This window comes from Talpa occidentalis, unplaced genomic scaffold (assembly GCF_014898055.3).
Source record: "Talpa occidentalis isolate TD23 unplaced genomic scaffold, MPIMG_talOcc4v2.1 talOcc4.8, whole genome shotgun sequence".
In the NCBI taxonomy this organism is placed as follows: Eukaryota; Metazoa; Chordata; class Mammalia; order Eulipotyphla; family Talpidae; genus Talpa; species Talpa occidentalis.
The window spans coordinates 97,840,580-97,866,248 of NW_023605194.1; the positions used below are offsets into that span (position 1 = coordinate 97,840,580).

Sequence of the window (25,669 nt, forward strand, 5' to 3'; positions counted from 1 at the left end):
TGTGTGACTTTCCCAGCAAGGTGTTTCCTCAGTAATTAGCAGATGTTTGTTTCTGATGCCACTGTGGATTCAGAAAGACACAGAGGAATTTTATTAGGGATGTAACACAATCAAATGTCTAAGTTTCCAGGAATGTAGGTGAAGCCAGATGATGGTTAAATGAGGAAGGAAAGGGGGTGCAATTCAGTGAGGTAACAGTCCTAGAGAGGGAATGCAATTTAGCAAGTAAATGGTTAGTCCTCAAGAGGGAATTCAATTCAGTGGTTAGAGTTTAATCCCACTTATTTCTAATTTTTAGTTTAGGAGTGATTTCTGTTGCAAAATGGAGGTGATCTGGCTGCATAAGTGTATCCCATGCAATATTTAAGGCATACTTATACAAGAAAATAATTATTTATCTGAAATTCAGATTTAACTGGGCATTCCAGTTTTATCTGTCATTTCTGTGACTGTTTCCTCATTGCTTAAACTTCGATAACAATAGTGTCTAAGTCTTTGGGTATCTCAACAAATTACCATAAAATTGGTGGCTTAAACAAGCATTTATTTCTCATAGTTCTAGAAGCTGGAAGTCTAAGATCAGGATGGCAGCAGAGTCAGGTTCTGGCAAGAGCCCTCTTTCAAGTTGCAGACAGCTGACTTTCTATGTATCCTCTCATGCAGAAAGTTTGTAGCCTAGACTTTCCCATTTGGTACAGCCTGGTTTGGGCCTGTTGCCCCAGCTTTGCCAAGTCAAGGCAGATTCGAGAACTGCAGGACATTCAGCCCCGGGTTCCTAACTCTAGTCTTGTTAGTTTTTTCCATATCTGCACAGTCTATGCTATCAAGTATTTAATATTTCATAAAAATAGACTTGTTTTTAAAGCTTATTTTTAACTTTATCTTGAAATAATGGAAAATTTAGAGAAACATTGCAAAAATAATAGAGTTTCTGTACACCTGTTACTCAATTTCTCTAATGATTGACATTTTACTGTGTCTGCCTTATGCTCTTCTCTCTAAATGCACACACACCCATACACACACCCACACACTCACACACACTGCATGTATTCTTTTTGAGTCACTTGAGAGTAAGTTGCTGATTTGATGCTCCATTACCCCTTAATACTTCAGAGTTTATTTCCTAAAAGACAAGGACACTCTTCTTTATAACCAAAGAGTAACAGTCAAAATTGGAAAATTGACATTGATATAATACTATCATCTAACCCTCAGATTCCATGCAGATTTTGCCAGTTCAATAAAGTTCACATGTTCTCTATAGGTAGGTCCAACAAGTAAGTCAGGATTTACATTTAATTTTCTTGTTGCATTACTATCCTTCAATCTGGAACAGTTCATCTTTCCTTGACTTTTATAATCTTAACATTTAATGAATGTTACAGACCGGTAATTTTTTAGAGTGCCTCTCAATTTGGATTTGTCTGGTGTTTCTTCATAATTTATGTATGTTTGCCTTGACTATCGTTCTTAATCATTGGGCATTAGATTTCAGCGTGTGTATCATCTGATAAAGGTAATATCTGCTAGAATTATCCACTGCAATGATATTTAATAGGCATTTTAATTTTTTAGTGATTAATTAATAAGACATCAGTGAGGGGATAATTTGAGATCCATCTTTGATATAACAGCTTCAACATCCATTGATAATGCTTGCCTGGATGAAATGTTACTATGATGGCTGCCTAAAGGTTACACTTAAAAATTCTGTTAATGCGTCTATATTTATTAGTCATACTTTAAGGTAGAGTCTTTCCTTCTTTCCTGCTTATTTATTCGTGTTAGTGGACTTACGGATTTCTGTTCAACTCAATGCATTGTAATTTATTGTGTGCGTTATTTATTTTGATGTTTAAATTGTCCCAGATTTGGCCATTGGGAACCTCTACAGGGTGACTCCTCTGTCTTGTCCTCATGTCTCATCATTTTTGGAGTATTGGCTTACTCTCTAGTGTGTGATGGCCTTACTTTCCAGTGTGTGATAAAATGTTTCAGAATCATCTTGTGCTTTCTCTCTACCAATGTTGGAATCATTCATTTCTCTAAGGAGTCCTATTTCCTTTTAGTAAAGAACAGTAATAAGAAACCCAGATGTGGCCACTCAATGTGCTTCTTACTACTGAGTTGTCATTGCTTCTAGGCCTTTAGTGGACGGAGCTAGGAAACATCTGTATGTATATAAATATCAGCCAACATATAGCTACATACACATCAATAGCTACCTATGTATCTATCTTTCTATGTATTAAAAATTGACTATTCCAATTCCAGTTCAACACTAGAGGATTTACTCTAGTATTTTCTTTTTTCCCTTTTTGACAATAAGAAATGCGACACCCATAATCCTCAGTCTGTTTACTCATTTTGCTCAACACGCTGTATGCAGTTGACATTCTGGGCATGTAAACCATTTCCTCAGCCCTCTAGATATAACATATGGAACATGGCCCTTTATGGAGATAAGCAGTGATGTGACCTCAGCAGTGGATGATACAAGAGCAATTTAGATTTGACTTTGAAATGTTTCCTGTGACTTCCTCCTCCAGCTGCTTTGCATCCTTTCTTGTTATTTTTCAGGGAATATCCCTAACTAATGCATTAAAAAAATAATATATGCTCATTGTGAAAAAATAAGAGAATAAAGACAGGTATGAAGAAGTGACTCTCACCTCTAATCCCAGCCCTTGGAAACCACTGTTACAATTGTATTAAATGTTTGGAAGCTGCAGAGAGATGATACTATCTAGTGATGTTACAAAGATAACATTATATTGCATTATTCTATCTGATGATATAAAAGAAAATTCTGGAAAACAAAAATTTTATAACAGAAATGGAGACTGCCTTTGATGGACTTATCAATAGACCAAACAGACACAGCCAAAAAAAGATTTAGTTAGCAAAAAAAAAAAAAAAAAAAGCCAAAAGAACCTTGTAAAGCTGAAATGGAGAGAGGAAAACGGGAATGAAAATGGTACAACCATATTTAAGAACTGGAAAACGTGCCTATAAATAGGTGTAACTCATGCATGATGGCAATACCAGAAGAAAGAATAACAAAAACAGAAGACGTCTTTGAAGTAATAATGACTGATACTATCTCAGAAGTAATGGTAGACAGCACACCTCAGATCCAGGAAGACTACAGCACAGCAGGCAGGATGAATATCAAAAGTCTAACTCTGTGTCTAACAGCAGAAAATTGAAGAGTAAGAAAAATCTCGAAAGATGTCAAAGGACAACAGCACCTTTTATACAGAGAAAAACAAGAGTAAGGAACATCAGACTTCTCTTCAGACCTGTGCAAACAAGCAGAGAATGGAGAGAAATATCTAAAGTGGTAAAAGACAAAAAAGTAGCCACCCAGAATTCTATATTAGTGAAATAATCTTCCAAAACTGAAGGTGAAAGAAAACAATTTCTTTTTTTTTTTAAGATTTATTTTATTTACTCATACAAGCAGTGGGCATGGGAGGGTGAGAGAATTCACCAGAGCCAGAGCAGGGAGCAGAGCAGGCAGAAGGACTGAAGTACACTGCTGAGGGGAGCAGCGGGCGGCAGGCAAGGTCTGCGCACCATGTGGGACCCTCGCCAGGCGGCAGGGATGGAACCAGTGTTGCAGAGGCTGCGGGCAGCCTTGCAGCCCAGCGCTCAACTGCTGCGCCACTGGGGAGGCCCAGAAACAATTTCTTAATTAAGTCAAATTGAGGGAATTTGTTGCCAATATACCAGCTTTGCAAAACAATGTTAAATTCCTCAGAGAGAAGGAAAATTATATAGTCAGAATATGAATCTGCATAAATAAATAAATGTTAAGAATGGAATAAATGAAAGGGAAATAAAGTCTTTTATTTTCCCTGTTCCTTATTGATTTAACAGGTAACAAAATAATAATAAGGGTTATTGTTGGTGTTATTGGCAACAGATAGTAATTATAATGTATGTATAAGTGAAATGAGTGAAAACAATGATAGAAGAGCCAGGGGGGAGAAATCGAAAATAGTCTATTTTAAGGTACATGTATCACCTCTGAAACAGCATGTTATTTCAAAGTGTACTTGGAATAGTTCTACTTATATATTGCAAATTCTAGGGCAACCATTAAAATAGTTAAAAAGAAGTATAATTGATATGCTAAAAGAAGAGAGAACGTGGAATTCTATGAAATGTTCCTTTCCAACCAGAGGAGGGGGAAAAAAGAGTAGACTGGAAAGAAGAAACAGAACGAGGTCAGTGGCTAGAAAATGGTAACAAATATGAAAGATATTAATCCAGCTATACTAATAATCACTTTAAGCACCAGTGGCCTAAATACACTAAGTAAAAGACAGAAACTATATCGTTCGTTTCCTCCACCAATGGGCTGTGTGCACCTCGCTCTTCCTTGCCATGTCGTCTCACAAAATTTTCAGCATCACACCAAGAAGCAAATCCAGAACTGTCCCATTCCCCATATGTACTTGGATGAAAGCTTGTAATAAAATTAGGTACAATTCCAAGAGGAAACACTGGAAACAAGCTGTGTCTGTAAAGAATCACAAAATTAGGGCTTCCCTCGTGGCGCAGGCGGTTGAGCGCAGCGCTGTGAAGCTGTCCACAGCCTCTGCAGTGCATGTTCGATCCCCTGCAGTGCCTGTTGGATCCCCACCAGCCTTGGAACAACCCACATGGTGAGCAGACCTCTCCTGACTCGCCCGCTGTTTCCCTCAGTGGTGTATTTCAGTCAGTCTGCCTGTTCTGCTCCCCACTCTGTCTCTAGTGAATCCTCTCACCCCCACACCTCTGGCCTGTACCCCAGTTCTTATATGCATAAATAAATAAATCTTTAAAGAAAAAAAAGAATCACAAAATGAGGTGGAACACATGCTATATTAAATCAGTAACATCTTACTATATCACACTGAAACCATCACTGTTTTGTGGACATGCTTTTTCTTGGTACCCTTCTGTGCCTGGCTCAGTAATAAATATGGGAACTCTTTGAAAACAAGTACAGACTATCAAAGTGTGTTAAAAGAAAACCCAGCTATGCATTGTCTACAAGAAAGCCACTTTATTTTTTTTTTAAAGATTTATTTATTCATGCATACAAGAGCTCGGGTACAGGCCAGAGATGTGGGGGGTGAGAGGATTCACTAGAGACAGAATGGGGAACAGAACAGGCAGATTGATATACACTGCTGAGGGGAGCAGTGGGCGCTTCAGGAGAGGTCTGCTGTGCCATGTGGGTTTCTCCTGGAGGGCCGGGGATTGAACTCATGCTGCAGAGGCTGCGGATTGCTTCATAGTGCGGTGTTAACCCCTTGCCCCACCAGCGAGGCCCAAGAAAGCCACTTTAAATATAAAAATATAGTTAGAATAAAAGCAGAAGGATGGAGAAAGATATGCATTTTAATGCTAATCGAAAGAAAGTTGGAGTAGCTATAATAATAATCAAGATAATGCAGTAAGGATGAAAGAATAGTCAAAGAGATTTAGAAACAGAATGAAAAGCCCAGAAGTAGACCTATTTCTATTAACTAATCTTTGACAAAGGTGTACAAGGCAATTCAATGGAGAAAGTACATTCCTTTCAAGAAATGATACCTGAACAACTGATATCCATATGCAAAAAATGAATCTTGACACAAACACTATATATTTCATAAATATTAACTCAAAATTGATTTTACACTTGAATGTAAAATGCAATACTGTTAAGCCTCCTAGAAGAAAACATAGAAGTTCACAGTGACCTTTGGCTTGGAGATGATGTTTTAGATACAGTATCAAAAGCACTATCCATGAAAGAACAGGAAAGAAAAGTACTTCATTACAACTAAAACTTCTGCTCTTTGGGCCTCCCTGGTGGCGCAAGGGGTTAAGTGTCAGCTATGAAGCAATCTGCATCTACTGCAGCAGGAGTTCGATCCCCAGCTGAGGAAGTGACCTACATGGTGCAGCAGACCTCTCCTGTCTTGCCCACTGCTCCCCTCAGCAATGTATTTCAGTCAATCTGCATGTTCTGCTCCCCACTTTGTCTCTGGTGAATCCTTTCACTCTACCCCACCCCCGCCCCGCACCTCTGACCTGTACCCCACTTCTTGTATGCATAAATAAATAAATCTTTAAAATAAAATAAAACTTCTGTTCTTGGGAAGGCGCTGTGTAAGAAAATGAAAAAAAAAAGACACAGACTGGGAGAAAAATATTTGCAAAACACCTACCTGATAAAGGATTGGCATCCAAAATACACACAAAAAAAAAACATTTAAGTTTCAACAGTAAGAGAACAAATAGCACAATTAAAAAATAGGCAAAGTATCTGAAGATACACCTCACAAAGAAGATATATAAGGGAAAAAAAAGACACTGCATCATATATCACTAGGGGATTGCGAATGGAAACAATGAATACCATTATACTGCTATTCTAATAGCAGAATAGCTAAAATCCAAAACACTGACAAAACTATGCTGGTGAGGATGTCAAATAGGCGCTCTCATTCATTGTTGTTGGGAATGCAACACGTACTGCCATTTAAAAAATCTATTTGGCGGGCCTCCCCGGTGGCGCAGCGGTTGAGCGCTGGGTTGCGAAGCTGCCCGCGGCCTCTGCGGTGCCGGTTCGATCCCCGGCTGCTCCCCTGCCACCGGAGGAGGGTCCCACATGGCGCGCAGACCTCTCCTGCCGCCCGCTGCTCCCCTCAGCAGTGTACTTCGGTCCTTCTGCCTGCTCTGCTCCCCGCTCTGGCTCTGGTGAATTCTCTCACCCTCCCACGCTTCTGACTGTACCCAGTGCATGTATAAACAAAACAAACAAACAAACCAGCAAACAAATAAATAAAGCATGCCTCTATCAAAAAAATAATAATAATAAAAAAAAAAATCTATTTGGCATGTTATGCTGGTGAGGATGTCGAACAATAGGCGCTCTCATTTGTTGTTGGTGGCAATGCAACATGTACTGCCATTTTGAAAATCTATTTGGCATGTTGTTTACAAAACTAGACATACTAGTGTCGTAAGAATCAGAAATTGCGCCCTTGGTATGTACCCAAATGATCTGAATATTTATGTCCCTACAAAAACCCGCACAGTATTATTTATAACAGCTTTATTTGTCATTGCTAAAACTTGAAACCTACCTGTGATATCCTTGCATAAGTGAATGAGTAAATAAGCCATGTTACAGCCAAACAATGAAATATTATTCAGTGATAAATGAACTCTCAAGCTATGAAAAGATACGGATGAACCTTTAATGTTACTACTAGGTGAAAGAAGTCAATCTAATAAGGCAGCATACTGTATAATTCCAACTATATGATGTTCTTGGAAGGCAAAACTGTGCACACAGCAAAAAGAACAGTGACTTGCAGGGTAAGGTTTTTGGAAGGATGGAGGGAGTGAGGAATTGGTGGAACACAGGGCATTCTTAGGTCAGTGAAACTATTCTGTATGACACTATAGTGGTGGATGCATGTCATTATACATTGCACAAAATGTGCAACCTAAAGAATAAACCCATATAAACTATGAACTTTAGTTAAAATAGCAATATTGACTCATCAGGTGTAACACATCAAACGTACTAATAATGAAAGATGTTAATTGTTAATAATAGGGGGAAATGTTTATGGGTGGGAGAGGTGTATAAGGGAGCTCTCTGTACTTCCTGCTTATTTTTTCTGTAAATCTAAAGCTACTCTAAAAAATAAAGTATATTAATTAAAAATCAGGATCATGTTATATACAATGTTTTGCTACTACTTTATCCATTTAATAATACTGTATGTACATGAAAAAGATTAATAATTTCATGTGTGAATGTATCATGAATCAAATAATTCTTTGTTTCTAGTTTTTTATTATTTCTAGTAGCACTGTCAAAGTCATCCATAAACATTCATATTTGTCCATTATTTTCTTAGGAAAGATATCTAGGAAGTGAATTGTTGTACCAAGGTGTATGTACATCAAAAATATCAATTGTGTTTCCCTCTACAAAGATCACACTAATTTGAATTCCTGTGTAAGACATGAGAGGGCTCATTTCCTCAAACTTTGGTCAAAACTGGGTAGTCTCAACCTTTTCAAACTCTGTTTATTTGACAGCTAAAATATTGCATGTCACTTTAAAAATTGCCATACATTTTTCAATTTTATGTCCTCATTTATGAAATCCCTATTCATGTCATTGTCTTAGTTCTTTCTTTTAAATATATTAGAGTGTTCATCTTTCTCTTATGGATTTGTAAAGATTTAATTAAGGATATTGCTCTTTACTATCATAGATTCAAAATATTTATTTCCTAGTTTGTTACTTGCCTTTTAATTTTATGTATAATATTAAGCTATTTGAATCGTCTAACTCACCAGCTCTATGAATCTTTTCCTTTATGGTTTCTAGCTTAGTGGTTTGCTTCACAAATTCCCCTTTACCTACCTCAAGTTCTTTTCTACTCACTTCATATTAAATCTAGCACGTCCCAACAGGTCAGAAACTCAGGGCCTCCCTGGTGGCGCAGGGGGTTGAAGGTAGCGCTGTGAAGCTGTCCGCAGCCTCTGCAGCTGGGATTGGATCCCTGCTGGCCTCGGAGCAACCCACATGGCGAGCAGACCTCTCCTGTCCCCTCCGCTGCTCCCCTTAGCAGTGTGTTTCAGTCAGTCTGCCTGTTCTGTTCCCCACTCTGTCTCTAGTGAATCTGCTCCCTACACCTCTGGCCTACATTCCAGTTCTTCTACGCAAAAAAGATTAAAAAAATAATAATTTAGTTATGCCTAACCAGAGTTCACCCAGCTAAGGACAGGGTGTAATTATTCATTAGGAGCAGATGTCACCATGCTTGACACTCTCGGCTGGTAATTCTGACTGATCTGGAGGTATGGTTTAGACCTATCACAAAACTGGGTATATTTCTATTGTCTATGTCGGGCTTCACTGATTAGTTATGAATGAGCAGTAAGGCAAATCTTAGGACATCTAATGGCAGGGCCTGGACAAAGGATTTGGTTGCTTCCCTATATGTGGGATAGCATTCTGATGTTATTCACAGTGATTACAACCTTCTGCTTGTGAGAGGAACTTCTGGCTGGAAGTCTGAGAAGTTCTGGAGAACTATTTTCTTGCTCTTAAAGATGGACATAAATGAGTGTCTAAGCTCTGTGGACTGGACCCAGCAAGAATTCATTAGGGAAAGATATTAATTTAGGAGCTATCAGCTCATGGAGACTATATTCCCCTGATAATGCTCCTTCCTTGGAGCAGAAATAATGGGTCTTGGTGACACCCCATAATGTTGACTGAGGCAGGTGCATCTCTTTTCTTTAATAGAAACATTCAAAAAATAAGCAACCATATTTTGTGGAAGTTCCTATAGGGATTTCCCCAGCATTACATGTTGTTCTGCAATGTGTAATTTATCCTTTCTGTAAAGGCATATGTCAACCTCAGTTTGATCTATGTGAGTATATTGTCAGGAATTACAATCTGTGGAGACCACTTGTTTCCCACCGAAGAAGAAACATCTTTAATTATATGATGATGTTTGTGGGGCCTTCAGATCTAAAGAGGAAGTGGAGTGACAACAGGTCAGCTGTCCACGGGGCCTAATGGCCCCTGGTAGCTGCTGTGCTGAGACACCTGCTGTCTCACCCTCTGCCTGCCCATGGCCACCTTCAAGGAAGCCTCCAGGCAAACAGGATGTGAAAGGTTGTGTTACAAGGTTGCCATTGAGTGGTTCTGGGGTGATGAGCCCGCAGGCCCCCTGAGGCTCTGGCATCCTGAGCCCACCATTCCTGCTTTCTGCAAACACTTTATTTTCTTTGTGTCCATTACCCAACCCCTCCAACCTGCCTCTGTCTCTGGCCACATCTATTTAGTCTTTGGAGGCAGTATTTCTCTAACTGAGTAAGAACTATCTGAAGTAGGGTTCTTGTCTTCACCATCCTTTCCTTCTCCCTAGGTGGTTTATAGGGTTCTTCGGCTTTAATGATTGACTCAGGCAACTTAGACCATAGATAACAGGATATAGATGGGGTAACTGATAAATAACAGAAGGCCAGCCTCAGACCTGGCTGTCATCTTATGGTGTGTTCCCGTCATGGGAGCAGGAAGGAGTCCTCTGAGGTCCCATTTTTTAATTAAAACTTTTTCTTATTGTTGTTGTTCGTTCCAAGAACCTATATTCCTCTTAGTAGTTTTTTCCCAGTTTTTTTTTTTTTTTGAGAAATAATTGACATGCATTACTGTGCTTAGTATGTTCAACATGATGGTTTGACTTACAGGTACTGTGTCTGGGGGTCCTTATTTTTTTTCCTAAAGATTTATTTATTTATTTATACAAGCACTGGGTACAGTCAGAAGCTTGGGAGGGTGAGAGAATTCACCAGAGCCAAAGCGGGGAACAGAACAGGCAGACTGACGAAATACACTGCTGAGGGGAGCAGCGGGCGGCAGGAGAGGTCTACGCACCATGTGGGACCCTTGCTGGTGGCTGGGGACTGAACAGGTGCTGCAGAGGCTGCAGGCAGCTTTGCAGCTCAGCTCTCAACTGTCCTGGGGTCCTTATTTTTAAAGGACTAATCCCTTTCGTGAGAGCTCCACCCGCATGACATAATCATCTGCCCAAGGCTCCACCTTCTACCCATCACAGTGGGAAGATAGGGCATTTGGTCTATAGCAACTATATGAGCTGATGGCTCCTAAATTAATATCCTAAGCCCCAACTTCTCATTTGAATGTCCATTTTTCCCACTTGGATATCTTAAAAGCAAATGGAACTCTTACCTCCCCTGATAATGGAAATCTTTTTCTTTAAAAAAGATTTATTTATTTATGCATACAAGAACAGGGGTATAGGCCAGGGGTGTGTGGGGGAGACAGAGTGGGGAGCAGAACAGGCAGATCAACTGAAATACACTGCTAAGGGGAGCAGCGGGTGAAACGGGGGGGGGGTGTCTGCTGTGCCAGGTGGGTTAGCTCCCTGGCTGGGGATTGAACTCGTGCTGCAGCGGCTGTGATAGCTTTACAGTGCTACATCTTAACCCCTTGTGCCACCAAGGAGGCCCCTGATAATGGAAATATTCACCAGCCCCCATGTCCCTACACCTCATGTCACCCTACTCTGTCCGGGTTGTTCTGTCCTGCTAGCACCACCATTCGCCTAGATTTCACCTAGATCCAGCTCTCAAACCTGGGATTCACACTTGGTATTTTTCTTCACTTACCCATATCCAGTGTGGTTCTTGTCGATAGTAGCAATAAGTGTGGGTAGGAAAAGAGACACAGACACCCATCAGACTGGAGGCCCTTCTTTCCTAGCTCTGCCATTTACTAGTGTCCTGGAGTAAGTTCCTTAACTTCTCCGGTTCTATGCTAACTCTCAGGGCTTTTGTAAGGCTTAAATGTATTTTTTATGAAGATTAACCTGAGTCGATACATATAAAGTATCTACACAATGTCTGGCAGAGTAACCACAGAGGAAGTGTAACTTATTATTACATCCAAGATAAATGAAGTGTGTCTGTTGCTCCCAGCCCCACCTGCCCCCTCACCTTCTTACTGGACAGCCTCCCAGCAAGGCTTTTAGCACACGGAAGCCAGCATGATGTGCAGAGAGTATGAATCAGATTTTGTCGCTCCCTTAAATGGTTTCCTTTTAAGCAGAATAAAGCCTAAATTCACCCTGCTGGCTCACTGCATCCCCGAGGCTGGAGGGAAGGGGGAGAGCTGAGCATGCAGGGTACACTCATTCCACGGCCACATCTGCCTTGCTGGTCAGACCGACTGCTGTGAGGGCAGGGCTGGTCTGCTTAAGGCCTAGATACATTGGCAGCCAGGAGGCACGCGAGGGGCCGGGCAGGTCAAGGGCAAGAGGAAGTGGTAGGCTGTCCTGGGATTATCATCCTCATCTTTAAGGCAGTAGGACTTTCTCTGGTTTTTCTCTCCAGCTCTAGTGAAGGAATATTGACTTTTAGGGTTATTCCACAATTGGAGTAACCTCCTCCTGAACTCTTCTCCTGAGAGTTCAGGTGCTGGACCAGACTCCAGCTGGGAGTGAAGACTGATTCAGCTAGCATTGATACCATGAGGGGTGAGGGCCCCCTTGTAGCCCTGAGATGGAATGGCTGAACATAAGGGCAAGCCAAGGTCACTGGGGCTTAGAAGGAGGGGCCTCCCTGGTGGCACAGGGGTTAAAGTCTCGGTGCTATCAAGCTATCACCAGCCACTGCAACAAGAGTTTGATCCCTGGCCAGGGAGCAACCCACATGGTTCAGCAGACCTCTCCTGTCTCCCCCACTGCTCCCCTCAGCCCCTCAGCAGTGTATTTCAGTCATTCTGCCTGTTCTGCTCCCCACTCTGTCTTTGGTGAATCCTCACCCCTCCCCGCCCCCACCTCTGGCCTGTTCCCTAGTTCTTGTATGCATAAATAAAATAAATGTTAAAAAAAAAGAAAGTGAAGGAAATGAGATGTGTGCACGTGGGTGAGTGTTTTCATCAGTTCTAGATCCTGGAGGGGGAGATGAGGGCACTCCGAGAGGCACTGGCTAGTGGGCAGGCAGCAGGCCACTCCTCAGGAGACCGTACTGTGCATCTTGGATCCCAGTCCTAGGAGTGCACCAGGCTGGGGTCAGGGCAGAATTTCCATCCCCAAGAAGATGATGCAGGAGCAGGCAGGACCCAGGCCTTGCCAGGGGAAGAATGGAGTGGGTATCCCTGGTTGATGGCAGGAGCCTCCCTCCTTCAAGGTCTCTCAGGGAGAAGGGGTGGGGACAACGGAAACTTGGGACAGTGGAACAGGAGCCCACCATTAGCTGTAACGTGCTGAATCCCCTCTCAGAGGAACTACTTCATAGGAAACCTCTGGCTTTGGGGTCCTGTGATACTCACGCCTCTTTTGGGTTTGTCTGCAAAGTATAGTGTTTGAAAGAGTGAAGGTGTCTAAGGACACAAACAATGGCTTTGAGGAAAACCTCTCACAAGCTTGACAAAGAGGAGAAAGGAGTAAAAGACAACATTGGGAATAGAAAGGAAGTCGCCATGATCCATCAGCAAGCTCTTTTGTCCTGTTACCTGAGGGAAATTGAGGCAAGAGGCTAACAACAAGACAGAGGAAACGAAGGCCCAAATCATGTTTTAAAGATGATGCAGAGGCCATTAGGGAAGATTTTTCCATTTGGCCACCCTGTCTCGGTGGCTTCAGCAGTGAGAACATGACGTCCCTAGGGGCTTCTATATTCTTCATGCTTTGACGAGAGTCACAGCATGGAATGTTCCGAATGGCATCGTCTGTCTCAGTGATGTGTGAGCTTTCTGGACTCAGGCTGGGGTAGCGGACACAGTTGCCACAGGAGAGCACACTCAACAGGCCTGGAGGGCACTGCCGGGTGGCCCCTGCCAAGGGCAAGGGTGGGACCATCCACATGGGACTGGGTGTTGCTGCTTGGGTTGTTGACGATCTGAGGCACAGAGGAAAAGCCACTTTCCTGTGGTCCTGGAAAGGTTTATGGTGACTCAGGGGAGCATCTGAGGATCAAGGTGACCTTTAAGCAAGAAGGAGAGACTTCTCGAGTTGTCTGTTAGAACTGCTGCTGAGATCTGACCTAGGTAGGCTGAAACAGCAAGCTGTGCTTCTGGCTGCATGGCTGGGAGGATGGCTAAGCCAGGCATGGCCACGTGTCTCCAGACCGCACGCTGTGTTTTTCAATATTACTTTGTGTCCTGTAACATTTTGCTGCATACTTGCTAGTGGAAATGACAATGGCCTTGATAGACTCTTCCCCACTATTCATATCAATGCCTCAGCAGATGAGGACTCAGGAAATGATTTGCCTGAGGCTCATACTGTCTCTTGGCCCTGACACTGACCTCAAAGCAGGCTCTGAAGTCAGTTGGTGCTCAGTCGCTGTGCTCACTGGGGGCACAGAGCCCCCAGCCCATCCTAGGCACAGCATTCCTGAGTCCAGTGAACCCATCATGCATAAAACACTCTCACTAGCTTGAAAACAAATGGAGGCTGCGGAGGGAGAGGGGAGACACAGACCAATTCCATTAGGGGAAAACCCAGTTTTTCTTTAAGTTTCTGCAATATCCAAACAGATCACTTCCAAGAATTCGTAACTAGACTAATAAATCACCCCAAAGAGGTCTCCAGGGGACCCAACTGAATGAATGGTCAAGAGGCATGGAGTGTTTTTAAGTAAGTGAGTGGTTCTCAGTATTTGAATATGGTTGATTTTTCTAAGAGTCTTAAATTCCTGATATATTATTTGCACTTTCTGGGCACAGAGTTCACACTTTCCCTCCACCCGTTGTGGAACTGTCTCAGCTTCTGAATCCTGGAGTGTCCAGATAGGCTCGGACCTGCTGTATTTCCCAGTTGTGGTGGAGCCCTTAACCTGCAGGGTGGGCCTGGACCGAGGGACCCTTGCAGTTGCCACCACTGGACCTGCAGGCAGAGTTGAACTTGAAGACCAGGCCAGAGCGCTGGTGGGCCATCCCAAGGGGAGGGATCTGTAATACTTCCGTGGAGAACTGGACTTAGGCCAGTGCACAGTCCAGCGAGGCGAATTCTCACTGTCTGGCCTTTCAAAAGCTTGAGCTGAACCAGGACTTGAGAGGTGTTAGGTGCACACCTGGGAGGCAGAGGTGGAAGGCGAGAGGGGTCACCTAGGCTGGCTCAGTGGGCAAAACTGCAGGAAGAAACCCGCAGGGAGAGAAGCTCTATCCTTTGTTAGCCTGAGCTTGCGAAGTCCTTGCTAAGGCCGGAGAACAGGTGTTTTAGGGACTTTGCAGTTGAGAGGCAGAGACTGAAAGTATCCACGTCAGGAAATACACAAAGGCACCCTGAATGTTGGTCACTGCTGTGAGGAGACCGGCAGAGAGAGAGAGAACACAGTGCATAGGTGGGTATGTGGGCTGACTTCAGACAGGGCCATCAGGGAGGCTCTCCTCAGTGAGGGCACAGAAGGGTGGGAAGGAGTCTGGCACTTAGTAACAGGAGGGGGGAGCTGCAGCCGCAGAGAGGAAATGAAGGGAAACCAGGGTCAAGGATGAGGCTAGGAGGAAAGGTGGTCTTGAACAGTTTGCATTTTATTTTTACAAGCAGTTTGCCTGGTCTGAAAATCTGCCAATTAAGATCATTGGCTTTAGTTGAGGGGCAACAGCACGTGAAGGTTTCACTGCTCACCTGTCATGCTCTGACCGACAAGGGAAGCATCTAAGCAACGCAGGTCCCAGGACTGCTGGAACTTCCTGGGACCGTGAGCAGCAGCCAGGGACTGTGAAATGAGCACAGAGGCAGCAGGCCACTGAGGCTCTCTTTTTCACAGGCAGCAGTTTCTGCCCAGAAAGTTCTTTATTATTTAAAGAACTAGCCCCAAGGGCATGGGTCACACACACCTGGATGAGAATCCTGCTCTTCCTTTTGTGTGAACCTGAATCTGGGGCAACAGTTTTACTCTCTTGTCTACAAAATAAGGAAATGGAGACTTGCTTAGTGAGATTGGGGAAGGATTAAGTAAGATGGATTTAAAGCCCAGAGCCGTCTCAGACTATAGTAGGAGCTCAAGGAATGTCATTGCCTGCCTCACTGACTGCATAACAATGTCTTAGTAGCTTGTACTGTTACAAGAAGGCAGACAGTGGAATGATAGGGAAAACTTGGTTACTCTGTGTACCACCCTCATAAGACGTTCCCACTGGGTAAAGAGCAGGGCCATTGATGAATTTGGGGGGAGTCCTGGGAATGGGGTGAGGCCTGTGTTCTAGTGTACTTTCTAGCCTCCTCTTCTGTAAATGCAGGGCCAGTGGGCGCTGTCGGTGGCTAGGTATCCAGAGATAGACTGTAAAAACATTCCTGGGCCTTGTCTCTGGAGATCTAATTAGGAGAAGTGAGTGGGGGCTCCGGGTGATTTTGACAGAGAGGCAAAATCATTGCAAGTGTCTGGGGTCCTGGAACGGGGCCCTTCACAAGCCCCACTGAGTCACCAGGCTGGGCTGGAGCCTGGAGGGCACCAGAATGCACACTCATCATTCACCACCAGAGGGCGGGCCTGAGGCTTGACAGCCCGAGCAAGATTTTCCCTGGCTCAGGTTTTGACAGAAGGACCCCAGGGAAAATCCGTAGTCACACAGAGGGTAGTGTGTAAGGTAGGTAATGCAGGGGTGATCAAGAGCATTGTGTGCTAACTGGAGATAGGAGGAGAGAGCCAAAGCTACTAGATTCTCTCAAGTGTCTGGCAGGATTGGGGCACATAAGCCTTGTGTCTTCACGCACAGCCCCAACTTGCTCAGGCCCAGCTGAGCTGGCCAATAGACTTTCCAGTTGCAGAAAAGACAGCCTTTGGCTCAGGAGACCAGTCACTTGCGACCCTCATGGGTCCCCTGGTAAAGGAAGCTTCCTCTGGGGAAGCAGTGGGCAGACTTGAGCTGTAGGTGCGTGGCTGTCCCTCTGCAGTCTCCGCCTCTTTGGGGTAACATAGACAAAGAAAACATCCTCATGGCAGGGCTCCATCTGCGGCAGCGAAGGCATCACTTCCAGCTCAAGTGTCCTAATCGGTGCCCTTAGGTTTTGGCAAAAAATTCCGGTGCCTTTTCTTCATCACCGCATTAATTTTAGCCTTCTCTGCAGACCGCTGAGGCCACAGCCCTCGACATGAATACTGCGGCAAAGGGGGATTTAGGGTTTTCTCTTCTTTGCCACATCTAGGCTCCGTTCTTCCTGTCAGCAATTGATGTGATGGACTTTCTCTGTGACATCCCGAAGATCACACTTTCGCAGACACCCAGGGAACCACAGAAGCAGAAATGATTACTCCAGCTTCCCAAAAGGGAAGATGAAACCAAGAGCAGTGGTGGGCTTGGCCGGGCAAAGGATGCCTACTCTGCAGGCTGCTGAGGGGAATTGAAAGCAGCACAGTCACCCAGAGTGCCAGAGTAATGAGGGTGGAGAAAAGAGCAATTTCAGAACTGGGTGCTGAGAAAGATGAGATGCCTTGTACAGGAGATGCCTTGTGCAATTCTGGAGTTCACTTTAGGATAGGGTGCTCTGTCCCTCTGGTTTATCAGGCTTGAAGTATGTGGTAATTTTGTGTAGGGGAGGTGTTGCTTAAAATGCAGGTACAATACAAGGTTCTTTTGTAGTTTCAGAGATTTGGAGGAGACAGGCTGGGTTGCCAAGAAGGGGCACGTGGGAAACTTAGGCAGTCGCACTAGGAGGAAGACCTAAAGTGGGGATTTTGTTGACAGCAAAACTCCCATGTGGTGCGGTATGGAAGAACTTCTTTTCTTGCAATGGCTATGGCAGCACTTTTCAAACACCAGATGTTGAGGTGCATGCCATCAAGAGTGCTGGGTGCCAGAGAAAGAGGAAAGTGACATGCTGGGTGCCAGAGAAAGAGGAAAGTGAGGCCCCCAGGTCCAGGAGTCATGCTCTGGTGGACAAACACTACAATATGACACACTGCAGGTTATAGTAGGATTGAATTCAAGGGGTACGCTTAACGCTTTAGAGGGCAGGGTGGACTTCATGGAAGAGGTGACATTTAAATTCATTTTTAGAGGAAATGTTGAGGGAAAACAGAAGGAGGCAGCGGGAACTGCATGGGGCAGAGTACAGATTTGAGAGGGCACACGCCTCAGGGGCTTGTGTGTGTACTGGTGTCCGTGTACACTCATTGATGGGGGTATTTGGAGGTAGGGATGTGGGGGTGTCCAGGGATGGCAGGTGAAGCTGCAGAGGAGGCTGTGGTCAGATTCTGACATAGCTCCTGGGTAGAATTCACTCCTCCTGTTCACAGTTCTGCTAGGGCAGCTTCTCCCTGCCTCTAGGTTACCATAATGGCACAGATACAGATATTTCATGAAAGAACTATCTCATTTACTTACATCTTGCTCTTTCCTTATGCTTGGGGAGGAGTACGGAGTTGAGGAAGAGGTCATGAATCTGGAACGGGCCATTTTATAATTCTTTTTGAGGTCTGATATGCATTCAATTTTTTTAAACAATTCAGAAAAATCACGCCCAAGGATGGGTTCAAATTTTTGGTCAGGGGTAATGATTTGTAGCTTTACAGGAAAATTTCATTGAGTATTTAAAGACAGTGTCAAAAAAAGAGTGTATTAACTTGTCTATCAGTGCAGAATGGGTGAAAAATCTGCCCCCATCCCCTTTACTTTTCTGCACTGCATTGAGCAGTAAGTATGGTAAGAAAGGCAGATTGCAGACAATTCTTTCCTTTAGTCAATTACAAAATATTTGATATTTGTATGTGCCAAATATTCTTAGGCTGTAGTCAGAACAGACCAATCAACTTAAACTTTACATTTTTGGTTGTTTATGTCAATGAACGAATAATCAATGGTTATAGAAACAAGATGGACGCAAAAGCTCTTGGGAGCTTTTAGTACAGGGGAAAGCATTTAATGGCAAATTGGTAAATAGTAAGATATAGTTAAATCCATGAAGATAAAAAAATCTAGAGCAGGAAAATATCACAAGACAAACTATATGGAGGTCACTTTGTTTTAAATAATTTTCATCTCTTCACTTGCTTGCCAAGTGGTATTTTTCTTATGCTTTAATAGGACTGTCTTCTTTAACTGACTTCCAGAGCCAGCCTGCCCCCCACTCTTCGTTGGAACCTACTGTTGGTTTTCACAGGTAGGAGGGCACATTTTATGCATTTTAAGACGTGTGACTTTAACCCTCACAGGCTGACACCAATACTTGCTGACATCAACTCACTTTGCTCTTAGCACATCACATAGTTGGAGGGGCAAGCGCAGAGCTAATTGGAACTTGTATGAATTAACCAGTCACGTAGCTCCCCGCATGCCCACAGCCCCTTTCTTGGGACTTTACAATTTACAGGAATAGGAGTGAGAGTTTACATTTTGTACCCAGATGCAGAGACACTGCTTCAGGGGCGCAAGTAGCCACAGGATGACTTTCTGTTTATCTGGCTCATCTTTTCTGAGCAGGTCTGAGCCAATTAAATAGATTCATTTTTTTTTTTTCATGGCTGCCTGCTGGTCTAGATTATGTGGGGGATCTATCCGTTGCTTGGTCCCAAACAACAGAAATCCTGCTTTAGTCATAGGCTTGTCTGGGCAACCCCCCAAAGAGATGAGCCCTGGTAGACGCCTGTGGTTCAGCTCCTCCAGCTTTTTTCCTCCACCCGGATTCCGAAGTCAGAGCATCCGGGCTGATGTGGGGAGCGCAAAGTCAAGAGGCCCCAGGCCGCTTCCCTTTTTCCGAGACATGCCTAGAATGTCGTTTTACGTGTGCCTTGGACTGGGGATTCCCTTGACTCAGTTTTGCTTCGCTCTTAACTCGGTTTCTCCTCCTTTGGGGGTGAGAAGTCGCCTTTCTCACTACGAGCCTGCTTTTCCACACTTTACCTCGTTTTCCCTCATGAAGTGATGTGGCAGCCGGGCCCCCGCACTGCTAAGTCCTGTGCGGCCCTCGAGTGGCAGTGACCCCAACAGCGTCTGCTCTGCAGACACAGGGGGGGGGAATGCAGCCCCCCAGGCCGCCGAGGGGTCAGGGTGGGCGTGACTGTGACTGTTTATAAGAGAAGTGGCCCCTAGACTGGCCCACTTTTGCCTCCACAGGCGGCGGGCGGGGCGCCCCCCCTCCCCCGACCCCAAGGTCCTTGTAGCCCCAAGGCACAAAAGGACGTTTCAGGGCGCAGTTCCCATCCCCGGGCGCGGACGCCAGCCTCCCCCCGGCTGCCCGCCTTTCCCTTCAGGCGTCCATTTCCAGCCTCCAGCCCCCGGCCGCCGCCGCCCGGCCGGATTCCTCCGCGGCAGCCTCCCCCGCGCCCCTCCCGCCCCGGGGAGCCCCCAGCCCCGCAGGCAGGCGCCCCTGTCCCGGGCCGGGCGTGGCCGGCGCGGCGCCCCGCGCGCCCTCCCCGCGTCCGTCCAGCTCCAGGGGGGCCCTCTGGGCGGAGGCCGGGGCGGCGGGAGGAGGGCTCGGGCGCCCCTCCCGGGCGGCGCGGCGGCGGCCGGCGGTGCGGTCGCGCGCTCGCCGCCAGCGAAGCCATTGGCTCGGCGCAGTCACCCCACGCGGGGCTGCAGCGGCGGCCTCCGCGGATTGGCGCGCGGGCGGCAGCCATCGGGGCGCGCGCGGGAGGGCGATGCCGCACGCCGCACCGAGGCTCCGCCGCGGGGGACGGGGCCGCCCCGAGCGTCAGGACCCCCCCACCCCGGTCCCCTCCTCTCCCCGGGGCGGCGGGGGCGGCCCCGGGGGCTGCGGCCGCCCCCCGCCCGCCGAGGCCGCGGGCCTCAGAAAAGGGCGCGAAAGGCGCGCTCCCCGCTCGGGCGCACGCCCCGACCGCCGCCCTCGACGCACACTGCAGCATTTCGCGCGCTCGCGGCGCGCCCCTCCCCGTCCGCGCTCATTTACATATCCCGCGACGGGGGCCAATCAGGGCTCGTCTCTCTCGAAGCGGATGGCTTTTGCCTGAGAGGAAAGGGCGTGGCTGGCGGCGCATGCGCCGCGCTGGCCGACTTGAACCGAGGCTTTTATTGCTGTAGTTTATTTCCACCCCCTTTTCTCCTGTTCTCTCTTTTTTTTCCGCCCTAGCTGGGGCTGTGTTGGAGGGGAGGAAGAAAGAGAGACTGAGGATTGCATTTATCCTTTACGTTCCTGAAATTTGCTATCTGCAAGAACCAGCTGAGCGGTTGCACCGTTTCTAATCCTGCAAAAAAAAAAAAAAATAATAATACAAAGTCTCTTTCCTGGCAATTTTTGCGTTAAAACTGCCCTCGTGAAATTATCCTCTTCCAGGGAGAGAGATGTCTTATCAGGGGAAGAAAAATATTCCACGCATCACGGTGAGTGTGGCACTTGGGGAATGTCCGGTGGGTCAGCAACCTTTTGTGGCACAGAACATCGAAGAATTTTTAACGAGGAGGGGGCGAAGGAGGGACCCTACTCTCCCCCCACCCCCACCCCAATTGCTGGAGAAGGCGATCGTGGTGGTGGGAGACGCAGTGATAGAGAATTGTGAATCCCATAATTTGCAAGAATTAAAATAACGTGCGTGCATTGAGGTCGGCTTGGGTTGCGCGCCGGATCCGCTGGATCCTTTTATTGTGGCGCGGGGCTGCAGTGCCGGGCTGCCGGTGCGAGCAAATGGATGCCAGATTGAATATGCATGGTCGGAGCTCGGATATTGTTCTCCCGGCTGCGTGCTGCGAGGCTGGGCTCCAGAGCTGCGGCGGGGAGATGGGCACTGGATTCCCCTAAGTCTCCCGCCCCCACTAGAAAGGGCTTTCTGGATCCTTCCTGCAGCCGATTAGAAAAAGGAGCGGATTTCAGCTCGCAGGCGTAATGACAGTCGAGGGATGCTCTAAAGGGCAGAATGGACCGGAATGATGTGGAAGCGGAAAGGAAAAACAGGGACGTGGTGATGAGCAGGGCAGAGGTGGGGGGGCCGAGGCGGGGGCCTTTGTGGACCAGGGCGGGATGTTGGGGAGTTCCTCTCCCCTTGTTCGCTCTCTGGTTTGGGGCTGGGCCCTGGAAGGGCTCGAGGCTCGCTTTCTTGAGTCTGTCTAATAAGCTTTTGCCCCCAAGGAGGTGTCCGTCTCGGCGCGTCCAGAGCGGACCGAGAGGGGTGGGCGCTGGGGACCGCGCGCCCCGGGCGCGGGGAGGTAATGGCGATGCGCGACGCGCGGAGCAGCTGGCCCGGCCCGGCCTGGGCGAGACAATGATCTTAGCGGCCGCCGGCGTCCGCGCAGTTCTGGGGCCCGAGGTGGACAGTTTGTAAATCTCGAGAAAAACATCTATAAGCAGTGAATTAGCGACGCTGCAGCCAGGACCACGGGTTCTGATTCTCCCTGCTTCTCCCCCACTCCCGCCCCCATTCTCGCCCCATCTTTTCCTGGAAAAATCTCTCCAGCCCCGGTTCTTTACATCCCCCGAATGAAATCCTGGGAAGGGAGGCTCGCGAGGGAAATGCGTTGTTATATAATGGTGTGCAGTTGTAATTGGCTGGCTGATTCCTGGGTATACCCTGGGCTGAGGCAGACGGAAAGCTGTTGAGATGGGTTTAGGGCTAGATTTGAGGGCGCTTTTCGCTCTGCTTTTCGCTCTGGGCACCCCGACTTCCTCTGGATGCACAGGGGCACACCCATCCGCTGGAGAGAGATGTAGGAACAAATGCACAGGGGAGGGGGCGTGTGCTCGCAGGATTTTGTTGGACGTCTGGGGCTGTTCCACAGTGAGGGTGGAACAGCTAGGGTACTAGCTTTTCTTAAAGGCCAAACACCCAAGAACCCCAACAGCTGGGCAAAGGAGTCCCAAAATTGTATGTGTTCCCTGCAGGGAAGAAAGTCTGGGGAGTGGGGGTGGGGAGCAGATTCACTGCAAGCCTCAAATAATGTCTTCATGAATGAAAAAGGTAGTTTCGTTTGGACAGAAGGGGAAGAGGAGAAAAAAAATTAAAAAGCAAACAACCAACACTACCAATTTTTAAAAGAGCGCTCCCCTCTACCCTTAAAATATTTTGGTTGCGTCTCTCCCAGGACCTGTGTAATGTGGTTGCGTTGCCTCCTTCATCAGGGCCAGCCTCTTATGTAAGAAGCCTTCTGGAAGGCACTAGAGTGGACCGGTCTGTGATTTTTTTTGTTTGTTTTTTCCTCCTTGGCTTGATGTATGTTTGGGGATTCACAGTGATGCCTGGGGCAGGTACCCAGTGACTGAGGGAGCTGGTGCTGAAGGGCAGGGCTTCTTACCCCTCCAGTCACCTTTGTCCTGTCAAAGCAGGCATCTGGGGAGAGCAGGGAAGTTGGAGGAGGAGGAAAGTATAGCAAATCAGGTTACCTTGGACAAGTGGCTTAAACTCCCTACCCGGCTCTTCTCTTATGAGAATAAGGATCTGGTCCTTCTACCGGGAGGATTTGCTTTGAGTCTTCGGTGGCACTGTGCACAGTAGGATTGCTCAGAGGCTTTACATTTATCTTGTGCAAGTGCTGGTGGTGTGGACTCCAGTCCCATTTGACTTTCCAAAGTCTACATACAGCAGAACTACGGCCGCTACAGTGCACATAATTAAAATGATCTTCCTGTTTTTCATTACAAACAGTCTATAAGCCCAGGCACCTGTGCATTTTTGGGTTTCTCTTTTCCCGGACCTCTAGTAGCTTAGATATTTTTGAAAGGTTTGCTTTAATTTTCTTGCTAAGCACAACATGCAAGTAGCACTTGCTGAGAATGTTGTTTTGTAACTGATTTTTGAGTTGTTCAAATGAATTCCATCTTTGGAAATGTTTTGCATAATAAAAGGGCAACATATGGTTCAACTTGTAACTTTCAAGCAGGCTGGGATAATACAGGTACCTGTACGTGAAACACAGGATTTTGACATTCCATTCCATCAACAGCCTTTGGAATAGAGATGAGTCATAATGTAACATTTCTGTTGCATTCCTGGCATTCATGGGCTACTTGTCTATATACTTTTTTGCACCAAATAAATGTTAAGTGTATCACCAATCCATAGTGGTGTTCGATTTTAAAATTTGCACTCACAAAATTTAACCTTGTTCTTAACAACTTAATAGTTAAAGTGGTACAAATTTGAAGTGTTTCCCTTTCCCTTGCTACACTTGCTGTGGTTTGCATTAAAGATAAATGCACATATAAAGACCATTCTGAATTGGAACCTTGCTACGGTAGAACCGAGTGTGTTTGTGTAGAACACCCCATGACAACCGACTTTTGGCTAAATTTCCCGACACAAACCTTGCCAAGAACTGGCTTCCCTGCAAGTGCGTGTAAGGAAGTTTAGCCTAAAGCAATTGAAAAGTATTGTCTTCTTTATCTGAAATGTTTCCAGTGTGTTTATAGGGAGATGATTAGACATTTGTTTGTTTATTTATTTATTTATTTTTGCTTGCAGGTTTAATGGAAAGATAGTTCTTTCATGTAGCATAAACTTTGAACTTTGCCAGTGTGTTCTGATGCATCAGGTGATGAATAGATGGCCACACGCAGGTTTACCTTTGCCCTTGAACCTTTCCAAAACGGGTTCATTTGGACCATCACTTTTGAACAGTGAAATGTAACCTTAGTTGATTTGTCTTAGTGCCAGTGTTTCTCATAGATCAGGAATGCATGGTGACCTTACTCCTTCTTCGTTTCAGAGTGATCGTCTTCTGATCAAAGGAGGTAAAATTGTTAATGATGACCAGTCATTCTATGCAGACATATACATGGAAGATGGGTTGATCAAGTAAGTATTACTCATTTTGTAGAAGTATTTGTGTACCTTCCATTTTCTTAAACAATTCATAGGCAGTAGTACCAAGCTTTAGAGACTTCAAAGAATAATTCATTATCAGTTTTAGCCCATTTTGATTGGTGGCAGTTAGAAAACTTGGGAGCTCAGATTTAGGAATTCAAGGCCACAATTAAGCACACACCCATTTCCTTATGTGTTATGTAACTTGCTATTTTTAACCGAGGTCATGCAATGTCTTCTTGTTGCCAGCTCAAGTACTTGGTATATGATATATTGACTTAGTAAGGAATTTCCTAGAATGCAGTTGTTTGAGATGGATCATCCCATCTAAGGACACAAGACATCACATCTTCTTTCTTTTTTTTTTTTTTCTTTAAGATTTATTTATTTATTTATTTATACAAGCACTGGGTACAGTCAGAAGTGCGGGAGGGTGAGAGAATTCACCAGAGCCAGAGTGGGGAGCAGAGCAGGCAGAAGGACCGAAGTACACTGCTGAGGGGAGCAGCGGGCGGCAGGAGAGGTCTGCGCGCCATGTGGGACCCTCCTCTGGTGGCCAGGGAGCAGCCAGGGATCGAACCGGCACCGCAGAGGCTGCGGGCAGCTTCGCAACCCAGCGCTCAACCGCTGCGCCACCGGGGAGGCCCACATATCTTCTTTCTTAATCAAGAATTCAAGTTGGGGCCTCCCCATTGGTGCAAGGGGTTGAGCACCACACTATGGAGCAGTCCGCAGCTTCTGAAGCATGAGTTTGATCCCCGGCCGGCCAGGGAGCAACCCACATGGTGAAGCAGACCTCTCCTGTCTCGCCCGCTGCTCCCCTCAGCAGTGTGTTTCCCTCAGTCTGCCTGTTCCTTTTCCCGCTCTGTCTGTGGTGGATCCTCTCACCCCCGGCATCTCTGGCTTGTACCCCAGCTCTTGTATGCATGAATAAATGGATCTTTAAAAAAAAAGAATTCAAGTTGGGGGGGCCGCAGGACGCCAAATGAAAGCCAAATAACACACATTACTGCTTTATTGTGAGGAGACTTTAGGTTTCATTAAGTGACAACTAGCACAAATAAGACTACCCTTGTTTATTGTATATTGTATCACAATGAAGAAGCCATACAGCAGTTACTAAATTACAGTATTTTGGACTTTAGAGGGTTAAGTAAGCTGAGTACATACCAGTGTCCTCGTGCCCTCCCCACTGGGACGACTGACAGGGCTCTGGAGAAACAGCACATCTGTTTAAAGACAAACATGGCAGCCAGTGACATCCTTTAAGTAAGCAGTATTCATCAAGTGCTAGCAGCGAACCTGTCCAGAGGAGTGGAAAACTGGAGTGGATGTGTCTGTTGCCTGGAAACGCACACCCTGATTTATGAACCTAAAATAGGTTTTACCATTTCCACATGTAATGTTTTCTCCATGTGTGCTTGCTTGT

General features: G+C 45.9%; 1 protein-coding gene across 2 annotated transcripts in view; it reads left to right on the forward strand.

Moving 5' to 3' along the window:
• Positions 1-25,669, forward strand: part of DPYSL2 (dihydropyrimidinase like 2) — a 104,581-nt gene that overhangs the window by 17,843 nt on the left and 61,069 nt on the right. The window contains exons 1-2 of one of the 2 annotated variants that reach the window (XM_037497373.2): positions 20,475-20,830; positions 24,143-24,231. In XM_037497373.2, coding sequence (XP_037353270.1) covers positions 20,792-20,830; positions 24,143-24,231 — 128 coding nt within the window. In that variant the 5' untranslated portion in view covers positions 20,475-20,791. Of the gene's footprint in view, positions 1-20,474; positions 20,831-24,142; positions 24,232-25,669 lie in introns of those variants that run through there. The other variant, XM_037497372.2, reaches the window with a different exon arrangement.